This window comes from Schistocerca piceifrons, chromosome 3, assembly GCF_021461385.2.
Source record: "Schistocerca piceifrons isolate TAMUIC-IGC-003096 chromosome 3, iqSchPice1.1, whole genome shotgun sequence".
Lineage (NCBI taxonomy): Eukaryota > Metazoa > Arthropoda > Insecta > Orthoptera > Acrididae > Schistocerca > Schistocerca piceifrons.
In genome coordinates, this window is record NC_060140.1 from 120,005,785 (window position 1) to 120,027,932 (window position 22,148).

At 46.4% G+C, this 22,148-nt stretch overlaps 1 protein-coding gene across 1 annotated transcript in view; it reads left to right on the forward strand.

The window, feature by feature from the left end:
• LOC124788445 (organic cation transporter 1-like) overlaps positions 1 to 22,148 on the forward strand; it is a 113,988-nt gene that overhangs the window by 41,906 nt on the left and 49,934 nt on the right. The window contains exon 3 of the mRNA XM_047255717.1: positions 17,248 to 17,350. Within this exon, the coding sequence (XP_047111673.1) occupies positions 17,248 to 17,350 (103 nt within the window). The remainder of the gene's footprint in view (positions 1 to 17,247; positions 17,351 to 22,148) is intronic.

Below are 22,148 nucleotides of genomic sequence, written 5' to 3' on the forward strand. Positions count from 1 at the left end.
AACATGGTGTGCAATTTTGACAGCTAATACGTACTTCACGTTTGTAACATTGCCGGTTGGGGTTCTCATGTACTGATAGACGGGAAGCAAGTTGTTGTGTCGGTCGGTCCGTGGCTGCACCCTAGCTGGGTTCCGACGGATCAAGTATAGGTGGGCTCACCACCTGTTTGACCTATGTGAACGAGGGCAGACCGACCTCCCTGGAGGCCTTCTGAGTGCCACCTGCTTTTAATTATCTCTTGTCAGCTATTTTAAATTTTGGGCTTATGGTTATTGTTTGTTTCTTAAAATTTTGCAAAATTAATTTTAAATTTACCTTTCAAGCTTAAACACTGCGGCCTTCTGTCTTTAAAAATTATGGTAATATATTTTGAAATTTTGAAGTTTGATTGTGGCTCTCAGCCATTGGTATTGCACCTTGCATATGTTGTTTCTTTAAATTATTTTATTGCTATCTTAATCGGATTTTTTATCTTGTTGATTTTTAAGATCTCTTGTTGTTAAAAATGCTGGCCTTCTGCCTTTAAAGGTCTATAGTAATACATTCTCAAGTTTTGAAATTTAATTGTGGCTCTCAGGCATTTGTGTTGCACCTTGCATATGTTGCCTTTTGGGTTTTAAATTATTTTATCGGTATCTTAACTGAATTTTTGATTTTGTAAGGTTTTTCGTTGGCCTTCTGCCTTTAAAGGTCTATGGTAATATATTCTAAAATTTTGGAAATTAATTGTGGCCCTCAGCCATTTGTATTGCACTTTGCGTATGCTGTTTTTTGAATTATTTTGGTTCAAATGGCTCTGAGCACTATGGGACTTAACATCTTAGGTCATCAGTCCCCTAGAACGTAGAACTACTTAAACCTAACTAACCTAAGGACATCACACACATCCATGCCCGAGGCAGGATTCGAACCTGCGACCGTAGCAGTCCCACGGTTCCGGACTGCAGCGCCTAGACCGCAAGACCACCGCGGTCGGCTGGATTATTTTATTGGTATCTTAATTGTATTATTATCTTGTTAAGATTTCTTGTTGGAGGCCTTCAGCAGTGAAAGAGTTGCTAAATTACAATAAATGACAATTAGAAGCAGAAACTGACCCCAACCCTTGGCCCTGTCCACAACCCTATTACCTGTTTGCCCAGCGGGTTTAAGGGCGTATCAGTAAACACTGTTCAGTATACACTGTGGTGACAAAAGTCACTGAAAACCTCCTAATATCGCGTCGGATATCCTCTTGCCCGGCGTAGTGCAGCATCTCGACGTGGCACACACTCAGCTACTCGCTGTTGGAAGACCTTTGCAAAAGTATTGACCCGTGCTGTTTTCATTGCCGTCGAAAACTGCGAAAATCTCTCCCGCTGCAGGATTTCGTGCACGAACTGACCTCTCGACTATGTCCCATAAATGATCGATGGGATTCACGTGGGGGCGATAAGGGTGGCCAAATCGTTAGCTCGCATCGTCCAGAATGTTCTTGAAACCAATTGCGAACGATTTTGGCCTAGGAGGATAACATTGCTGGTAAACGTCGCATCGACAACGGGGTCATTACAGACACATTAGGGAAGGATGGCGAAGGAAATCGGCCGTACCGTTCCACAGAAACCATTGCGGCATTTGACTGAAGCGATTTAGGTTCAAAATGGCTCTGAGCACTACGGGACTTAACATCTGTGGTCATCAGTCCCCTACAACTTCGAACTACTTAAACCTAACTAACCTAAGGATATCACACACATCCATGCCCGAGGCAGGATTCGAACCTGCGACCGTAGCGGTGACGCGGTTCCGGACTGAAGCGCCTAGAAGCGCACGGCCACATCGACCGGCGCGATTTAGGGAAATCACGGAAAACCTGAATCAGGATGGCCAGACCCGGGTTTGAACCGTCATCCTCCCGAAAGCGAGACCAGTGTGTTAATCTTTGCGCTTGTGAGCCTGCGATATGGTGTACCATTATTTGGCAACATGTAGTTCATGAATGGCTGCAGATAGTCTCCAGGTAGCCGCAGGTAACCATTTTCAGTCATTGATCGGTTCAGTTGGACCAGAGGACCCAGTCCACTGGATGTAAACACAGCCCACAACACTGTGGAGCTTGCACACTGCCTCGCTGACAACCTGGGTCCATGGTTTCGTGGGGTTTGCGCCACGCTTGAACCTTACCATTAGCTCCTACTACCTGAAATCGGGAATCATCTGATCAGACTACGATTTTCCAGTTGTCTTGAGGTTCCACCGATATGGTCACGAGAGGCTCTCCAGGCCATGTCGCGCTCTTAGCACAGGTACTCGCGTCGGTCGTCTGCTGCCAAAGACCTTTAACGGCAAATTTCGCCGCACTATGCTAACGGATACATTCGTCGTACGTCCACATTGATTTCTGTAGTTATTTCGTGTGGAGCTGTTGGTCTGTTAACACTGAAAACCGTACTCAGACGCCGCTACTCTAGTTCGTTAAGAGAATGCCATCGGAACTGCGTTTTAGGTGGTGAGAAATAATGCCTGAAATTAGGTATTCTGACACATCTTTAACACTGTGGATCTCGGATTGTTGAATTTCCAAACGATTTCCGAAACTGCATCTACCATGCTTCCAGCTCCAACTTCCACCCCACGTTCACGTCGTGCGTCCGTAAACTCATTGGATACCGTTTCACATGAATCACGTCAGTGCAGATGACAGCTCCACCAGCGCATGGCCCTTTTGTACTGTACCTGGAGTACGCGATGCTACTACCACTGCGTATCTGCATATCGCTATCCGACAACTTTTCTCACCTCAGTGTATTACAGAAATGGGTATATGTGGACATATGTGTGGGTGTGTCTCCGTATGTATGTTCAATGTCTCTTCCTGAATCATAGGACCAATATCAACCAAACGTGATACACATATCCGTTATTGTCAGGCAACAGTTGCTCTCGCAATAGCAGCCACCTACCTACTGCAGTTCAAGAGATATGACTTCATAAACAATGAGATGTGTGAAAATGTCGCATCATTCACGGAGTATTAATACACTACTGACCATTAAAATTGCTACACCACTAAGATGACGTGCTACAGACGTGAAATTTAACCGGCAGGAAGAAGAAGGTGTGATATGCAAATGATTAGCTTTTCAGAGCATTGACACAAGATTGGCGCCGGTGGCGACACATACAACGTGCTGACATGAGGATAGTTTCCAACCGATTTCTCATACATAAACAGCAGTTGACCGGCGTTGCCTGGTGAAACGTTGTTGTGATGCCTCGTGTAAGGTGGAGAAATGCGTACCGTCACGTTTCCGACTTTGATAAAGGTCTGATTGTAGCCTATCGCGATTGCGGTTTATCGTATCCCGACATTGCTGCTCGAGTTGGTCGAGATCCAATGACTGTTAGCAGAATATTGAATCGGTGGGTTCAGGACGGTAATACGGAACGCCGTGCTGGATCCCAACGGCCTCGTATCACTAGCAGTCGAGATGACAGGCATCTTATCCGCATGGCTGTAACGGATCGTGCAGCCACGTCCCGGTCCTTGAGTCAACAGATGGGGACGTTTGAAAGACAACAACCATCAGCACGAACGGCTCGACGACGTTTGCAGCAGCATGGACTATCAGCTCGGAGACCATGGCTGCGGTTACCCTTGACGCTGCACCACAGACAGGAGCGCCTGCGGTGGTGTACTCAACGACGAACCTGGGTGCACGAATGGCAAAACGTCATTTTTTCGGATGGATCCAGGTTCTGTTTACAGCATCATGATGGTTGCATCCGTGTTTGGCGATATCGCGGTGAACGCACATTGGAAGCGTGTATTCGTCATCGGCAGACTGTCGTACCACCCGGCGTGATGGTATGGGGTGACATTGGTTACACGTCTCGGTCGTCTCTTGTTCTCACTGACGGCACTTTGAACTGTGGACGTTACATTTCAGATGTGTTACGGCCCGTGGCTGTACCCATCATTCGAACCCTGCGAAACCCTATATTTCAGCAGGATAATGCACGATCGCATGTTGCAGGTCCTGTAAAGGCCTTTCTGGATACAGAAAATGTTCGACTGCTGCCCTGCCCAGCACATTCTCTAGATCTCTCACCAATTGAAAACGTCTGGTCAATGGTGGCCGAGCAACTGTCTCGTCACAATACGCCGGTCACTACTCTTGATGAACTGTGGTATCGTGTTGTAGGTGCATGAGCAGCTGTACCTGTACACGACATCCAAGCTCTGTTTGTCTCAGTGCCCAGGCGTATCAAGGCCGTTGTTACGGCCAGCGGTGGTTGTTCTGGGTACTGATTTCTCAGGATCTATGCACCCAAACTGTGTGAAAATGTAATCACATGTCAGTTCTAGCATAATATATTTGTCTAGTGAAAATCCGTTTATCATCTGCATTTCTTCTTGGTGTAGCAATTGTAATGGCCAGTAGTGTACATTTATTCCTTACAGCTAAGATACTCCTACAGTCGAGTCGAGTCACGCTTTTGACAACTTTTAAATGCGAAGCGCAAACGGCTGTAGGGGAAACAATATCTTTGTATAGAGCTATGAAGTGACGTTGCCATAGAGACGCTTACAAAATCGTATTGTACACATGCGAAGTAGCTGTACGTACACATTTGTACATTATGCGTATTCCTTTGTACGACTGTGTCATACTTTCAAGTTTTTTCACAAATACATAGAAATGAAAGTTTTTCGACATTACACTGCAAACACAGTTCACCATTTGTTTCCGTTTCTAACAGAAAACTGGTAAAACGGAAACACAAGCGATGCCGGGTTTATCAACTTATACAAATATATTTGAAATACATATTTAAAATCCGTCTGTGGAATTACAAGAAGGTATATGTTGCGCAGGACGCCACCAGTATGGAGGGAATATGATCTATTAAGCAAAATGTCTGTTCTTTAGTAATTCCTGTGCTTGAATTCTACTGCTTGTGTTGAGACCGCTCTCGCAGCCGGTTTACCGTTCTTGCGCCAGGTGCTGGGCTAGCCTGCACTCATCTAATACTTTCCCCTCTTTGGGGAAGTGTGAGGGGGAGTTTGTAGCCTTTTGGCTTTTACTCCCCTGTGTACATGTGTGTGTGATTTTTCTATATATTTTTGGTGTCTGTGATATGCGATGAATTGTTGTGTGTGTATCTGGGACTTGCCTGAGGTAGGCGAGATGATTGGTGATATATGGGAAGGAACTGGATTAGGGATTGGGTATTGGGATTTTTCTCTTCGACTTAATCGTCGAAGATCGTCATAGGGCGCTTGTGTTTATCGCGGGACATGTCATACCGACCAAGGGAGTGGATGAGTGCATTTCCGGATCTGGAAGTACCTTCATAGAAGGCCCTTGCCAGATCCTGGAAACGCTCTCTCAGGAGTGGGATATCGGCTGCGGCGTGCAGGTCGTCTGTGGGGAATCCGAGAGGTAGATGCAGTGCCCTTCTGAGGGCGCGGTTTTGCAGCCTCTGGAATTTGTCCAGGTGCTGCTTCGCCGCGTATCCCCAGACAGGGCACGCATACTCCATTACTGGCCGGATCAGGGCCTGGTAAACGTTTACTGCTACTGGGCAGGGAAGGGAGCTGTTTGTGTTCAGGATAGGGTATAGGATGGACATTCTGGAGCAGACCTTCCTGTGGACCTCGTCTATGTGGGGTTTCCACGTAAGACGAGAGTCCAAGGTTACGCCAAGGTACTTGGCGGTTCTGCGCCAGGGGAGTTGGGTTCCATTTAGGTGGAGGTGGAGGGGGGGACGTTGAGGAGGTTCGCGCCTTCCGAGCCTGCGGGTAATCAGCATTGCTTGCGTCTTCTCCGAGTTGATGGTGATGCGCCAGCGACGGGCCCAGGTTTCTGTGTCATCTAAAACCCTTTGTAGCCTACGAATGACCAGGTCCTTGTTCGCATTTCTCGTGTAAAAGGCTGTGTCATCTGCGTACTGCGCGGTGTGCACCAGGGGGGCCGTTGGAGTGTCCGCAGTGTACAAGCTGTACAATACGGGCCCCAGGACCGATCCCTGTGGCACCCCGGCACGAATACGCCTTCTGGTGGAGGTGGCAGTTTCTACTTTGACGGAGAAAGTCCTATTCGTGAGGTAGCTCTTGATTAGCTGAACTATGCTCCCTGGAAACCCTTGTGAGTACAACTTGTAGAGTAGCCCTCTATGCCATACTGAATCAAAGGCTTTGGCTACGTCTAGTAGCACTATCCCGCAGTAGCCTCTGTGGTTAAAGCCCTCTGTGGCTGCTTCAACCATTCTCATGACCTGTTGTGGGCAGAGTGGTTCTGCCGGAATCCAAATTGGAAATCCGGCAGAATTTGCTCTCTGGTAATATGTTCTTGCATGGGTTTTAGCAGGAGGCGCTCATAGATCTTGCTGAGAGTTGGCAAGAGGCTAATCGGCCTGTAGTGCTGCGGGAATAGAGGGTCTTTTCCTGATTTGTGTATCGCGACCACTTCCGCATGTTTCCAGCAAGCTGGGAACTCACGGGAACGAGTAATCTCGTTGAGGACGTTCGCGAGGTGTGTGATCGCTGTGGGTGGGAGTTTTTTGACTAACTGGTTTGTGACACTGTCGTGCCCTGGCGCCTTTTTTGTAGGGAGGGACCTGATTACTCTTGCCACGTCCTCGGGGGCAAAAAGTATGGGTTCGTCCTCTGGGTCCTCCTCAGCATTGAGGAAGACAGCCAGTTGACGACTGACTACCTCTTCATGCTCTTCATCCTGGGGTTCTGCCGTTTGAAACTGCTTCTCGAAGGAGTCGGCGAGGGCGTTGGCCTTCTCAGCATTGCTGTAGACCAATCCCCGCTCGCCATGCAGTGGCGGCATCCTAGCGCGTCTTTTTGTGAATTGTTTGGTTGCTTGCCAAAGTGTATGATCGTCTACTTTGAGAGCTGTGAGGCGGTTTTGCCATTGCTGGTTTCTGTGCTCATTGAGCGCTACCTTCAGTTCTCTCTGTAGACGATTGAGCAGCCTCCTGGTGGCCTGATTTCTGGTGATCTTCCACTCTTTTGCCACTCTGTTCTTGTGACGGATTTGAGCTAGTAAGTGTTCCGGGAGCTGTATTTGCGGTGGAGGGCCATCCCTTTGTGGTGGGGTGGCCTCTTCCGCTGCCTGCAAAATGGTGCCTGTCAAGTCTAGTAGCGCTTTATCTACTGTTTCGGCAGTAGGTGGCGGAGCGCGAGCGATATCAGAGGCGACAGTTTCTTGGTATCGCTCCCAGTCTGTTCGTTTGTAAGACGTCTGGTACCGTGGGAGTGCTACCCATTCTCCCACATCGACTTCTAGAATCACTGGGTTGTGGTCGGAGGACATTCTGTTGATTGTCCTTGCGGTCACAAATCCTGCGATCCTCCTAGTGAGAGCTATGTCTAACACATCGGAAAATGTGTGGGCTCGACTGGACCCCATGTTTCGAAGTTGTGGGCACGCGCTAGTTGTTGCAGCTTGGCGCCTGCTCTGGAGGTTACTCTGGAATTCCAGTCAGGGTGTTTGGCATTGAAGTCTCCCCCTATTACGAGTTTGCCTTCAATTTGCCCTAGAGCAGCTATGTCTCCCTCATCTATCTGGTCATGTGGGGGTCGGTAGACTGCAACAATTGTTAGGGGTCCAGTGGCAGTGGTTACTTCCACCGCCACTGCTTCGATTTTGTTGGTAGCTGGTAAGAATACCTGGTGGTGGGGGATCCCTCTTTTTACATATATGGCCACTCCTCCGCCTTGGGTTGGCCTGTCTTTACGGTAGCTAATGTAGTTGGGAACTGTCGCTTTTACTCCCGGATTTAGGTGGGTTTCCCCCATCATGCATATGTCGATGGAGAACTCCTTCATGAGTTCTCTGAACTCGACCTCTTGATTGACAATGCCGTCTGCGTTAAAGACGCACATTGTCAGGCCTTGGATGTTTGGTCGTCTATCCATGATGGGGTTTTGATGCCACTGAGGAAGTCGCAGAGGGGAGCGACTGCTGGACTGTTGCCTGAAGGGCAGCGAGGATCTGCGTGTTCTGCTTCTGGGCTTCCCTGAATTCCTTCATCATTTCCATGACGAGGTTCATGGTCTGCACCATTACGCCTAACAACTGATCCATGGGGGGGAAGTGTGTCTGGGGTTTCCTAGGGCCTTCTCCGTCAAGGTGGACCTGGTCGTTTTTGCTGTGTATTTCCCGATGTTGTTCTTGTGTTGGTGTCTGGTGTTGTGGTGGTTGGGCAATGCTTTCATGGTTCCTCGGGGGAGAAACCACTTCTGTATATGTTGCCCTGGGTGTGTCTGGCCTTGGTTTTACCCAGGCCTTGTCTGTGTGTGTTGTCGTGTTTTGGTTTCTTGTGTGTCTGGATGGGTTCGTGGAGTTTTCTTTTCGTGTGTGGGGGGCGGCCTTTGCGCCCTTTGCCTGCTGTGTGTGTCTTTTATGGACCTCGCAACCTTGGTAACCCGCTGTGTGGTTTTTGCCACACAGCGCGCACCTTATTTGCGGGTCCGTGTGTTTCATGTTGCACGTTCGTGTGTCATGGGCCTCGGCGCATTTTCTGCACCTCACTGCCATGGAGCAGTGTGCCGCAATGTGGTTGAGGCCCTGACATCTGAAGCACTGCACCGTCTTGTTTTTGCGGCGCAGTGGTTCAATGGTCACAGGGACCGCCAGGATCATCTTAATGTGCCTTTTGTTTTGTGGGACGTCCGGCAGTGTCACCTGATACAGGGGCCATTTGCTCCCTATGTTTCCCATCTGTTGGACCGCCTTGACGACGTACCCCTGGGCAGTCAGGTCTGTTTTGATCGCCTGGGGGGCCACTCGTCTTGGTAGGTCCCTGATGACTATGTTTTTATTGCGTGTTTTTGTTGTGGGGAAAGTGTAGTGGGGTATGTTTTTGCTGTTCAGAAGTGTTTTTATTGTGGTGTAGTGCTCGAGTGTGATTAATGTAATTTTTATTTTGTCACCACCAGCAGGTTTTGCCTTGAAATTGCCTCCCCCGATTGCTGTTTTTAACATTTCGTAGAGTTCCTCGTAGTTCTGAGTGAACTCCGCGACGATCGGAGGGAGGTGGTGGGTGACCTGGTTTTGTGTTTGTGTTGTTGTGTCATGTGGTGTCTCTGGCTCATCGGCCACCGCCTGGAACCTGTTCGGGGTGGGTTCCACTCCCCGGGCCGGCGGGAGCCTCGGCTGGCGAAAGGTTTTCCTCGCCAGCACGAAACCATCCGAATCCTGCCCGTTTATGCGGTTCCCTTCCAGTGCCGCTGTTTCCTGGTCCCCTCCTAGGACGACGACAGGTGCTGTTGGGGGCACTGGCTCCTCAGAGGGTGTGGAAGTGGTTGGGATAGGGGTGGTGGAGTGCTTTTTCCCCTTGGAGTGATTCTCCTTCTTGTCCTTCCTTACACGCCTTTGTTTGGATGTGGTGGACTTGAGTGGGGGGGATTTGAGGAACTGGGATCGGGTAGGGGGTTGGGTGGCAGTTGCGGGTTGGGGAGGATCTTAGTCGGTTGACTGGGCTTCTGCTTGCCATTTAGGCTGCGGATATGTTCAGCAAGGAGGCCACAGCCGTTGGCAAGCAGGAGAGGGGAGGGAGGGGCGGGATCGCAAGTCCTGACGATGTATTTGTCTGCGTTTTATGTAGTTTTGCCATGTCGGTAGCGGAAAGGGGGCTTGCTGCCAGGTTATTGTCAGTTGCCACTTTTGTTGTCACCGTTAGGTTTTCCGGTGGCATTGCTGACCCTACTATTACGATGGCAGACGCGGAGTTCTGAACGGGGGCGGCGGAAAACATTTCTGTGGTTCCGCGGCCCGCTTCCAGGTCCTGGCCTACATTTTCCCTGTTCTTGGGGGGGGGGGGGGGGCAGAGACTGACTCTGCGGCAGCCGAGGTGCTAGAGATGGCCGGCCGCGCGGCCCGCGGCAACAAGAAAGCGCGCCTCGTGTCGTCGGCGGAAAGAGACCGCCGCGACCCCAAGACGCCACCCAAGCTCGACATTCCACAACGGCGAGAAGACACGACAATTCTGCCAGGTGACGCCATGCAAAATTTTCTCCAAGTGCCGTCCGTGCTAAGACCTAGGCGCAAGTGCCCGTCAATGTTTTAATAAAAACAGAGCCGGAGAACGCTTCTGTTTGTACTCCCGTACTAGCGGGGGCCTATGGCTGACAGTACGCGAGTGAGAGGAGCGATGCTCAACCCTCGACTGCTACTCAGCGAGTGTTGAGACCGCTCTCGCAGCCGGTTTACCGTTCTTGCGCCAGGTGCTGGGCTAAGCTCTGTTCTCGCAGTAAGGGCTGTTGGCTAGCATTACTCGCAACCCTCGGCCAATGGGAGCGAAGGAAAGGCTCACTTGGGAAGCATTACTCGCAACCCCCGACCAATGGAAGCGAAGGAAAGGCTCACTTGGGAAGCATTGCTCGCAACCCCCGACCAATGGAAGCGAAGGAAATGCTCACTTGGGATCTCGGACGAGGACAGACAAGGACCATGACAGAGGTGCTTCGCCTTCTCGACTGCAGGATTCAGATCCGTTAAAACGTCCTCCTCCTGCTCTGCTATGCTCCAAGCATTACTCGCAACCCTCGGCCAATGGAAGCAAGGAAAGGCTCACTTGGGAAGCATTGCTCGCAACCCCCGACCAATGGAAGCGAAGTAAAGGCTCACTTGGGATCTCGGACGAGGACAGACAAGGACCATGCCAGAGGTGCTTGGTAATTTAGCGGAGGAAAGTGGGTGTATGCAGAGGCGAAATATAGGAGAGGTTGGGAGGGACAGAGAGAGATTGATAGAGAGAGAGAGAGAGAGAGAGAATGGAAGTGTAACCTTTTCTTTATGTCATATGTTCAATTATTCTGTTTATTGTCTGCTTTCTCATATTTATCTGGTCACTAAGTAGCTGCTAATTGTGAATCAATGTTTTGTGTGTATGTCAGCTTTCTTGAAAAATGAACAGATGTCAGTTTTTACTGATTTTTGAGATGCTCATACCTTATTTCTGTTATGAGTCGCTTGTACTGCATTTCCGTGCCCCTGAGATGTTCTTTACACCTTGTGTCCAGCGTCGTGCCAGACATTCCAATGTAGAATTCGTCTCAGTAGCTCGTAGATACCAGATTGCTGCGATCTTTCATGATTTCGTTTTAATTTGCAGATCTGATTCTGTACTGAATTATTCCTTTTGTAGCCAATGTTTATGTCCTGTTTCTTGAATATGTTACGTATTTTGTATGTGAGTGTTGTGCTTGTTCATTGACTGTCGTTTCCTCGTAACTTTGCTGCTTGTATTATTTTTACCATCCTTTACGTCTGGAAGTCGTTTCTGAAAGTATTTGTATGGAGTGTAGCCATGTATGGAAGTGAAACATGGCCAATAAATATTTTGGACAAGAAGAGAATAGAAGCTTTCGAAATGTGGTGCTACAGACGAATGCTGAAGATTAGATGGGTATATCACATAACTAATGAGGAGGTATTGGATAGAATTGGGGAGAAGAGGAGTTTGTGGCACAAGTTGACAAGAAGAAGGGATCGGTTGGTAGGACATGTTCTGAGGCATCAAGGGATCACATATGTAGCATTGGAGGGCAGCGTGGAGGGTAAAAATCGTAGAGGGAGACCAAGAGATGAATACACTAACAAGATTCAGAAGGATGTAGGTTGCAGTAAGTACTGGGAGATGAAGAAGCTTGCACAGGATAGAGTAGCATGGAGATCTGCATCAAACCAGTCTCAGGACTGAAGACCACAACAACACCAATAACGACAACAACAACAATATCAGTGCGCTATGTCAGTGTAGTGTTTGGTGCTGTTCCACTGTACATTGACCGTCGATACTTTTATGCGCCGGTCGTACTTCGCCTTGTGTTCTTTTAATTGCCCCAGTGTATGGTTCTTTTGTGTGTGCTACTTTTTTACGGTTTTTATCTCCATTTTACAGTCGCCCCTTTTTGTCCATTGTCTTCCATAATGTTCCCCCTTTTTTATATCTATATCCACCGTATTTCCTCCTTTATGTTATTTTTAATTTCTTCTATTGTATGTTCTACGTCTTTCGGCTGAAGAGCAGCTCATGTGCTGCTGCCAGCCCGCTCCAATGGGGAATTTAAATACAATGAAAAAGAAGAAGAAGTGGCGCAATTGTTAGATTGGTTACTGCTGTTGTAATGGCAGGTTATCAAGATTTATGTGGGTTTGAATGTGGTGTTATAGTCGGTGCACGAGCGATGGGACACAGCATCTCCGAGTTACCGATGTAGTGGGGATTTTCCCGTACGGTCATTCCACGAGTGTGTTGTGAATGTCGGAATCCAGTAAACCATCAAATCTCCGACGTCACTGCGGCTGGAAAAAGATCCTGCGAGAGAGGGGGCAACGCCGACTGAAGAGAATCGTTCAACGTGAAAGAAGTGCAAGCCTGCCGCAAATTGCTACAGATTTCAATGCTAGGTCATCAGTAAGTGTCAGCGTCCGAATCATTCAAAGAAACATAATCGATATAGGCTTTCTGAGCCGAAGTCCCACTCCTGTACTCTTGATGACTGCACAACACAAAGCTCTACGTCTCGCCTGGGTCAGTGAACACCGACGTTGGACTGTTGATGACTGCAAACTTGTTGTCTGGTCGAACGAGTCTCGTTTCTAATTGTATCAAGCGGATGGACGTGTACAGGTATGGAGACAACATCATAAATCCATGGTACCTGCATGCCACCAGGGGACTGTTCAAGCTGACAGAGTCCATTTAATGGTGTGGGGCGTTTGCAGTTGGAGTGATACGAGTCTGACAGGTAACACGTATGTTAGCATCCTGTCTGATCACCTGCATCCACTCATGTCCATAGTGCATTCCGCATTCCGACGGACTAGGGCAATTCCAACAGGACAAGGCGACACCCCACACGTCCAGAATTGCCTCAGAGTAGCTCCAGAAACACTCTTTTGTGTTTAAACACTTTCGCTGGCCACCTAATTCCCTAGGCATGAACATTATTGATCATATTTGGGAAGCATTGCAACGTGCTGTTCAGAAGAGATCTCCACCCTGTCGTACTCTTACGGATTTATGGATAGCCCTGCTCCCATGGTGTCATTTCTCTTCAGCAGTACTCCAGACATTAATTGAGTCCATGCCACGCTGTGTTGGGGCACTTCTGCATGTTCGCGGTGACCCTACACTATATTAGGCAAGTGTATCAGTTTCTTAGGCTCTTCAGTGTATATTATGTCATCCATCTAGTTGTATCAGTAGATGACATTGTAACCTCACTTTTTTAAGAGAATTTCAAATACTAGTTTTTCGGTATGATTCATGAAGATGTTGGCTAGTGTCCCGGAAATAGATAAACATCTTTGACCATGGTACTCCTAACTGAATTCAAAACAGTTTTGTTGTATTATTAACTGTAACAATGTTATTGTTTCATCCACATGTTCCTGAGGAAGCTGCTTGTGTCTCATCAGGTTTTCTTCAGTTAGTTTAATGACCTTGTTAACAGGGATGTTAATGTAATGATAATGTACAGTTTTCCTAAATCGAAGCAAAGCAACGTTGTTGTACATGATTTCGTTATTATCTGTTGTGTTTTTAGCTAAATAGCAATTTTTCTTGTCCTACAATTTTCAGATGTATAATACTGAATCAACAGAGATTGCATCTGCACTGTTAGTAGGTTTGTAGGAGGTACACAATCATTTACAATTCACCTCATGGGAATGGCAGTCTTATGGATTCTGGGCTGGCCTCTCTTATTGGGTGCCTTCGGGTTTTCTTGTACAAGTGTTGTTTCTCCCTGTGTGAAACGTATGTTATCGAAAGTGTTTTTAACATGTGTTCAAAATGTATATGCTGGGATGGATTTTGAATTTTATATGTCATTTTCGGAGGTAGAGTCCATGGTAAATCAAAGTTACATGGTAAATATTATGTTTGTTTGGAGGTACATGTTTACAGTGGTCATAGAAATTTAAAGCCCCTCGCCGCAATATCGTAACATTCTAAACCGAAACGTCTGTATGACGTCAGAATCCAAGAAAACAATGTAAGCTGACGAACTGAGGATACAGGGGCAGTCTCTATGGCCTGAGAATACAAGATTGTGATCCAAGATGACGGTCTGCGGATACGAGGACAGTAGGTATGATATTACAATCCAAGACGGCGACCCCAGATAGTGACCTGGAGATATGAGGACAGTCTACATGGACGCCATGTCACTTACATCTAAGATGGTGGACATATGGAAATGAGGACGACCTGATGGTTGTAGGATCCCTTAACCTAATCTGAAAATGGCCGGACATTCGATATATCATCGGTTTTCCCCACTCTGATGATGGTACTGTTCACTCTTGCACATGATACGCTTGTACTATGCTTAAACAATTCCTCCCCCACTCCTCCAAAATTGCAGTTCCGATAATTGTCAACCTTCGTTTGAATCTCAAGAGCTGACTTGTTCTACCTTTAAAACGGAATGTCTCACATGTTGCTGTCAAATACTTGTCATTATGCAAGGCGCGTTTGAAAAGTTGGTGCAAAGTCCGAGAGATGGCACCACCGGCGCGTACCGAGGTCATGTTTAGTTAGTAGCAAATGGTTCAAATGGCTCTGAGCACTATGGGACTTAACTTCTGAGGTCATCAGTCCCCTAGAACTTAGAACTACTTAAACCTAACTAACCTAAGGACATCACACACATCCATGCCCGAGGCGGGATTCGAACCTGCGATCGTAGCGGTCGCGCGGTTCCAGACTGTAGTGCCTAGAACCGCCAGGCCACTCAGGGTAGCAGTTAGTAGCATCTTTGGAAAGAACGCACACTAAGTTTGAGCCGTATTGGTCTGTTTGTTTTTGTTTGGCATTAGTGTGAATCAACGAAGTCGAGTGATTGTCAAAAAATGGACAAAAAACATTTTCATGTGCTGATTAAACATTACTTTATGAAATGCAAAACGCCTCAGGGGACCAAAGAGAAGCTTGATAAACATTACGATGACTCTGCACCTTCGATTAGAACAGTTTACAAGTGGTTTCAAAATTTTCAGACTGCCCATATGGGCACAAGTGATGCTGAACGTTCTGGACGCCCTGTGGAAGTTACAACTCCAGAAATCATTGATAAAATCCAGGATATGGTGATGGATGACAGAAGAGTTAAGGTGCGTGATAGTGCTAGTGCTGTGGGCATCTCGAATGAACGGCTACACAACATTTTGCATAAACATTTGGAGATGAGAAAGCCACCCGCAAGATGGGTTCCGCCATTGCTCACGCTTGATCATAAATGGAATCGTGTGAAGTGTTGCAAGGATGGTTTGCAGCTGTTCAGGAAGAATCCACAGGACTTTAAGCGTCGTTTCGTCACCGTGAATGAAACATCGATACATTACTATACTCCTGAGACCAAACCACAATCTAAAAAATAGTTTACCAAGGGAGAATCTGTAGCAGAACTAACATCAGATTTTAGCTCCTGGGCAGGGTACAAGAGTGTCTGAACACATCTAACGATGGGCCTTCGCGGCCAATGGCCCGTGCATATGCCAATGTAAACACCACAACATTGGGAACTACTATTGAAATTGGCACGCAACCACTGGCACTGAACGTTGGCACAGTGGCGGGGCGTTGCATGGTCTGATGAAACAACATCATGCCGACGGGAGGGCGCGAATCTGTAGTCTTCCAGGGGAACAGCTCCTTGACACCTGTACTGCTGCACAGAGACAAGCTGGCAGCGACTCCATTATGCTCTGGGGAACGTTCACGCGGAAATCCATGGGTCCAGTGGTGCTCGTGCAAAGCACCATTGCCGACAAGGGAGTATCACACACTGATTGCAGACCACCTACATCCCTTCATGACGAACATGTTTCCAGATGGCAGTGACATTTTTCAGCAAGGGAATGTGCCGTGTCACGAGCTCAGGAGTGTGATGGGGTGGTTCGAGGTGCACAGTGCCGAGTTGCAATTGGTGTGCTGGCCCCCAACTCGTCAGATCCAAACCCGATCAAACACACATGGAATGTGATTGAATGCGTCATCAGAGGTCATCGCGCACCTCCACGGAGTTAAGAGAATTAGGTGGCCTGTGTGTGTTGATGGGGTGTCAACTCACACCAGTGACCGACCAAGTCGTCTTTGCTTCCAAATCACGCTGAGCCGCTACTGTTATCTGTGCCAAAGGTGGACATACAGGCTACTAGGTAGGTGGTCATTATGTTGTGTCTGAGCAGTGTACGTGATTAAAAAAGAATGACATTTTTACAAGAGTGGAAATCAATAAACTAGCTGCATAAGCCATTTACAGGCGGAATAACTCTGCTCACGTACCTGAAACGTGATTCTCTGGTGAGAATCGCCTCTTCATTAGATGCAGGTGGACAGACCACAACTGGCTGCCCCTATGTGTACTCAGAACATGTCTGAGCAGTGTACGTGATTAAAAAAGAATGACATTTTTGCAAGAGTGGAAATCAATAAACTAGGTGCATAAGCCATTTACAGGCGGAATAACTCTGCTCACGTACCTGAAACGGGATTCTCTGGTGAGATTCGCCTCTTGATGACATGCAGGTGGACAGCCCACAACTGGCTGCCCCTATGTCTACTCAGAACAGAGCCATGAGTGAAACGTCACTGCTCAGAAGATGCTGGCCAACACACGTTATCAATGATATTTATTGCCTCTTTTTGAGAAATGGTAATCATTGCTTAATACCACATTTCTGTACGTTACATCATCGATACTGTGTGACACAAAATGAAAAGGTTGCTGATGGCATTGATATGAGTCAAATTTGGCACATGAAATATAATGCATAGTATTTTCCAGTGAAATGTAGTTTATGAAGTCAAAGAACGATTCCACTGTAGCTGCAGAAAGTTTTCTTGATCGTGATCTCTCACTCACACAGACATTTTGTATGTTTCATACTTCTAATAATGAACTACTAAGTCCAACAACAGCTACAAAACGCTTGAAATGTTAACCCTCTCTCTCTTTATGACACTGCATCAGTTGAGTTGTTGTATAAGTTTTGTCTCTTTTAAGATATATTAAGTCATTTCGACATAGTGACGACTTAGACTGTAAAGTCACTCTGTGGGTTCTGTGTAGTCTTTTACTTCTACACCTGCCTGAGGTACTTAGTTTTGAGAGTTCACTATGTAAAGCTGTAAAACATTTATAAATAATGAAAGCCAATTTGTTCCAGCTTTTTCTGTAAAATGGGACAGTTTGTAATAATTTTAGTGTAACATGTATTTTGTTACAGCTGCCAATGCTCCATTACTCTATGGCATTGCAATAGCTGAACTATCAAGACTTATGTCATGTAAAAATGTTCTATGTCTCTTTGATACAGCAATACCTGGACTGTAAATTCACGGCTCCTTACATCAAGAACTTGTCTCCCAGGTATAGATGTATGCTGTACATGGACAACTATTCGTTTGTACTTGCATAGCACTTCTACTACATGCTCCTGCCTATACGTTAATGTTACATGGTCGGCTCTTACTGGATATGTAAATCACTCTGGATGTCAAATATACTTTTGTTATATCAACTAGAGAATTTATTCAATAATTTGAAGTTTTTATGATATGAAACACAGTTTAGAAAGATGATGTTTTCTCTTTTTAAATTTGAGCTAACAATTAAAAGTATACAAATACCATATATATATATATATATATATATATATATATATATATATATATATATATATATATATAAATGCACACACTTCTCTAGCAATGCCAGGTAATGATGTTGCTAATGCAGCTGCATACTGAGGCACAACATACGCCGAAATTAGTTGCAAAGGCCTCCACAGAAATTTTCTGAATTGTCATATTTGTAAACGCATGCCATACATTTCCAAAAAAAATTCCCAGCTCCCAAGACGGTCATACCCTGCACACTGGATGGCTGAGCTAGCACACATCATGTTCGTGACTGTAGATTCATTTTAGTGAATGGACTATGTGGTATTATCGTTATTGTATATTTTCACTGTTCTTGGGTAGTTCCAACACATTTTGTATGACAATCCAGTAACAATGTATGTATTTGAACATCGAACGTTAATCATTGAGCATTATAGTTATTTGCGCTGAATTCTGACATTAATGGTCTGAAAGCACTAACTTCATATCATTAAATTTTGGATTTTCAAAAATTACCACAACACTGAACTCATGGTCTGCGGACATACCTACAACAATGTGTTTACTGTCACTTGCACTCACACCCAAATCTACAGATGTCAGACACTCAGATGTGTGACGATACATTGTCAGCCAAAACACCGATTTAGTTCGTGCTGTGTGCTGTCGTCCATTAGAAGATGCGTAAACGGTTATTAAAAGTAACGCCAATTTTACAGAGTATAGGCAAATCATATCTGTGACATACTCTCTGGTAGGTGACTTGGTAGCGCGTCAGATTGTTGTGATAAAGATCCCTAGTTCCAGACGCACTAATCATAATTTTATTTAACACATAACGCGTGAAATTGTTATATGGGAGACCATTTTTCTGCCACGTAAAAGGACGTTTCGGAGTTTGTAGTTATATTCTTTAGGCAGTCTGCTTTCGCTTCATTAATTGAAAGTAGTAAACCTATAGCGTACATTTGTATAGATAACACCACACCTATCTACACAATGTACTCTAAAGGACTGCTACTTTCAACTAATGTAGCGAAGGCAGACTGCCAAAACAACATTACTACGAACTATGAAACGTCCTTTCACAAGGCAAAAAAATGTTCTCGCGTACTACAATTTCACGCGTAGTCTTTAAAAAAAGAATTCGCCATCAGTGGGTTTCGACCTCGTGACCTTTATTACAACGATCTGACATTCTACCAGCTCACCTGCCTTCTTTTTCGATCACGTTTTGTTCGTTATTGGTCGTTGTTTCTGGTCGGGGCGCACGTCCCATGGCGCCTGTTCAGGTTCATCTTTGATCCAGTCACTTATTTTTATTTTATTACACAAGGCAGCTAACCCTCTGACCGAACACGCTGAGCTACCATACTGGTAACCAGAGATCTTCACATTAGGACCTTACAGATGCGGTTTGCCTATACTCTGGAGTTCTGGTGTTACTTTTAATTACCATTTATGCATATTCTACTGGACGACAGCACACAGCACGAAATAATCGGTGTTTTCGTTGATACTCAATCGACACACGACGTTTGGTACCGACCTGAGTGTCTGACATCTGGAGGTTTAGGAGTCAGCTACAAAGTCACTGAGAATAACACCACTTTGATAGCTGCACTATACCAAGGCTTGAGTGGTCCAGACGTTAGTGACAGTGGTAACTCTGTGCCTGAAATGAATTTAAAGTGCTGACTTCGTATCTGGTCCATGTATCAGGTGCACTAGACAATGCTGGTGGCACGACGACAGGTGCCAATGTAGGATTTACTGGAAACTCGAAGTGTGGAGAGAGGGTAGCGCAGCTCCACCCAGCTTGGTGTGGCACTAACAGCATTTGCCTTTACGCCGTCTGTGCCCTGGTGGTGAAATTTCTGAGAGTCGAAGGAATTCTCCACTTTGTGTTCTTTATTTCAATAATAAAGGTACAAATGAACAACTGTATCACCACATATGATGGTGACAAGTGTTTCACAACCAAATATGGGCTATTCAGTTTTGAAGATAGAACATGTCAGCTCTTGGGTTTCAAGCTTACGAGTTGCAACGTTGGGAATGGAGGGGGTTGGTAGAATTGTTTAATAATAGCACAAGTGAATTGTAAAGAATGGGGAAAACCGATGATTTTGTGAATTCCTGCACCATTTTAAACTTGGAACAAGTGATCTTCCAACCATAAAGGCTGTCCTCCTTTCCGTAGACAAACCATATTGGATTTGTTCTCAGATCCCCTGTTCACCATCTTGGATTTACATCTTAGATTATGACGTCATATTGAACGTCCTAGTGTCCCCTGGTCGCCATCTTTGATTGGGCATCGTAGAGAGTGTCCTAATATATCCAGGTCACTACCTCGAATCGTCACAGTGGGTTCTCATGTCCTACAGACTGCTCTTGAATTTCACACTAACAGACCAATGTCTCACCGCATTTTTTAAAATTTCAGGCCAATTTATACTTAGTATAATACCCCAACTTCCACAGTTGTATCATTGGCCTGTAGCACACTAGCACTGTTTGAATTTCTTACCATTCTTCAGTTTACCATAACTTTGCAATAGGGCAATCAGTCAATATCAGAGGTGTGGCTGCAATCTGGTAACTATCCATGACATTATCAATGATGTCACAGGGTTAGAGGGAGAGAAGAGGTGGGGGAGGGGGGCATGGTAGTGGGAGTAGAAGTAGGAGAATGGAGCAGTGGGGGAAGGGTGAGGTGAGGGGAGTGAGGTGGGAGTGAGGGGGTGGGTAAGGTGGAGGGGCAGTGTGTATATGAGTGGATGGTGAAAGATGAGAGGGAGAGGGGAGGGGGAGGAGAAAATCTGGCAACAATGAACACTCTTCTCATTCTGTTTCAGTTTCCTACTGAGAAGGACTAACACTGTGTTTAGTTATTTAGGTAGTTAGTAACATGTTCCATAGGTCATTTTTAACGTTTCTTTTATTGAAATGAATGGAACGAGTCAGTTTACAGTGTTTGTATAAGGTATACATATACATATGCAGTGTGGCCCACTGCCAGCCCGTTCGATGCTCCCATCTCCTCCAGAGTTTCTCCTTCACTTTTTGTGCCCTTAGCATCCTCCCATTCCATTGCCTTCCTCTCTCCATCTGATGGTGACAACACTCTGCTATTCTCGAACAGTGCTAACATAAGCATTTGACCTCCTCCCACATTTTTCATCATTCTGCCTTTCTTTCTATCTGCTGCTTACCCTCCCCCTCCCCTATCCTTGATTCCTTCACACCTTCCTGGGCCACTTGTTTTCTGTGTGTGGGTCATTCCCAACTCACACATTTACCTTCTCCTCTGACAGATGGCTCCAAGGCACACATTGCGCCTAATGTGCGGCCCTGCCTGGTGCCGCCTCTGTCTAGTCATCGCCCCCTCCCCGCCCCCCCCCGCCACCTCTCGCCCTCCACTGTGCTCCCATTGCGGTCGTGTCCTATGACCTTGTGGACTTCCTTACACCTCCTGCTCTCCATTCTTGGAAGTTTCACTGTTTCGCTGTTTTTCTCCTTCTTGCCTCTGGCTAGCTGGCTTCACCATCTCAATAAAGGTGGAGAAGCTGTGTAAACACTCGCCTGGCAACCTGCCATTACATAACACATACGCAGCCAGCAGGTTACCGTACCCCACATGTCCTCCAAGCAGCCAGACACATTCGAAAACCACAACTCTCCTCGTACACGCTCCTCAGTGTGAGAACAGCAGCACATCCCACTGCAAAAACGCCAGAGGACAACAGCGACATACCCATCCCTCTGTGCATGTGCCAGTCTCCAGCATGCTCCAGAAGAGACTCCAGCCAGCATCGTCCGCCAGCAGTGCGCACTGACGACCGTGGTACCACATACTAAATTTCGTCAACATCTCCTTACAGCTCGACCATCGGTAGTGATTTTCGGCAGCAGCCTTCAGCTCCGTCCCAATCTGTGGCTGGACTTGACCCAGTGTGTTTGAGGACTCCGACCAACACACCAATCTGCCTGCACGCTACTGACCGGGACACACTCACAGACACCAGCTATATATCTGCCTAAGAAATCAACAAGATACTGAGCAGACGCCAATGAAGGATACCAATTTGGATTACATCTACTACATCTACATATTGTACAGACTCCACAAACCATCATATGGTGCGTGGCAGGTGGTACCCTATTGCACTAATAGTCATTGCCTTTCCTGTTCCACTGGCAAACAGAGCGAGGGAAAAATGACCTATATGTCTCCATATGAGCACCAATTTCTCATATCTTACCTCCGTGCTTCTAACATGTATGTTAGCGACAGCACAATCGTTCTGCAGTCAGCTTCAATTGCCAGGTCTCTAAATTTTCTCAGTATTGTTCCTTGAAAAGATCGTCCCCTTCCCTCCAGAGATTTCCACTTGCGATCCTGAAGCATGTCCATAATACCTGTGTGGTGTTTGAAGCTACCGACAAGAAATCCAGCAACCTGCCTCTAAACTGGTTCAATGTCTTACTTTAATCCAAC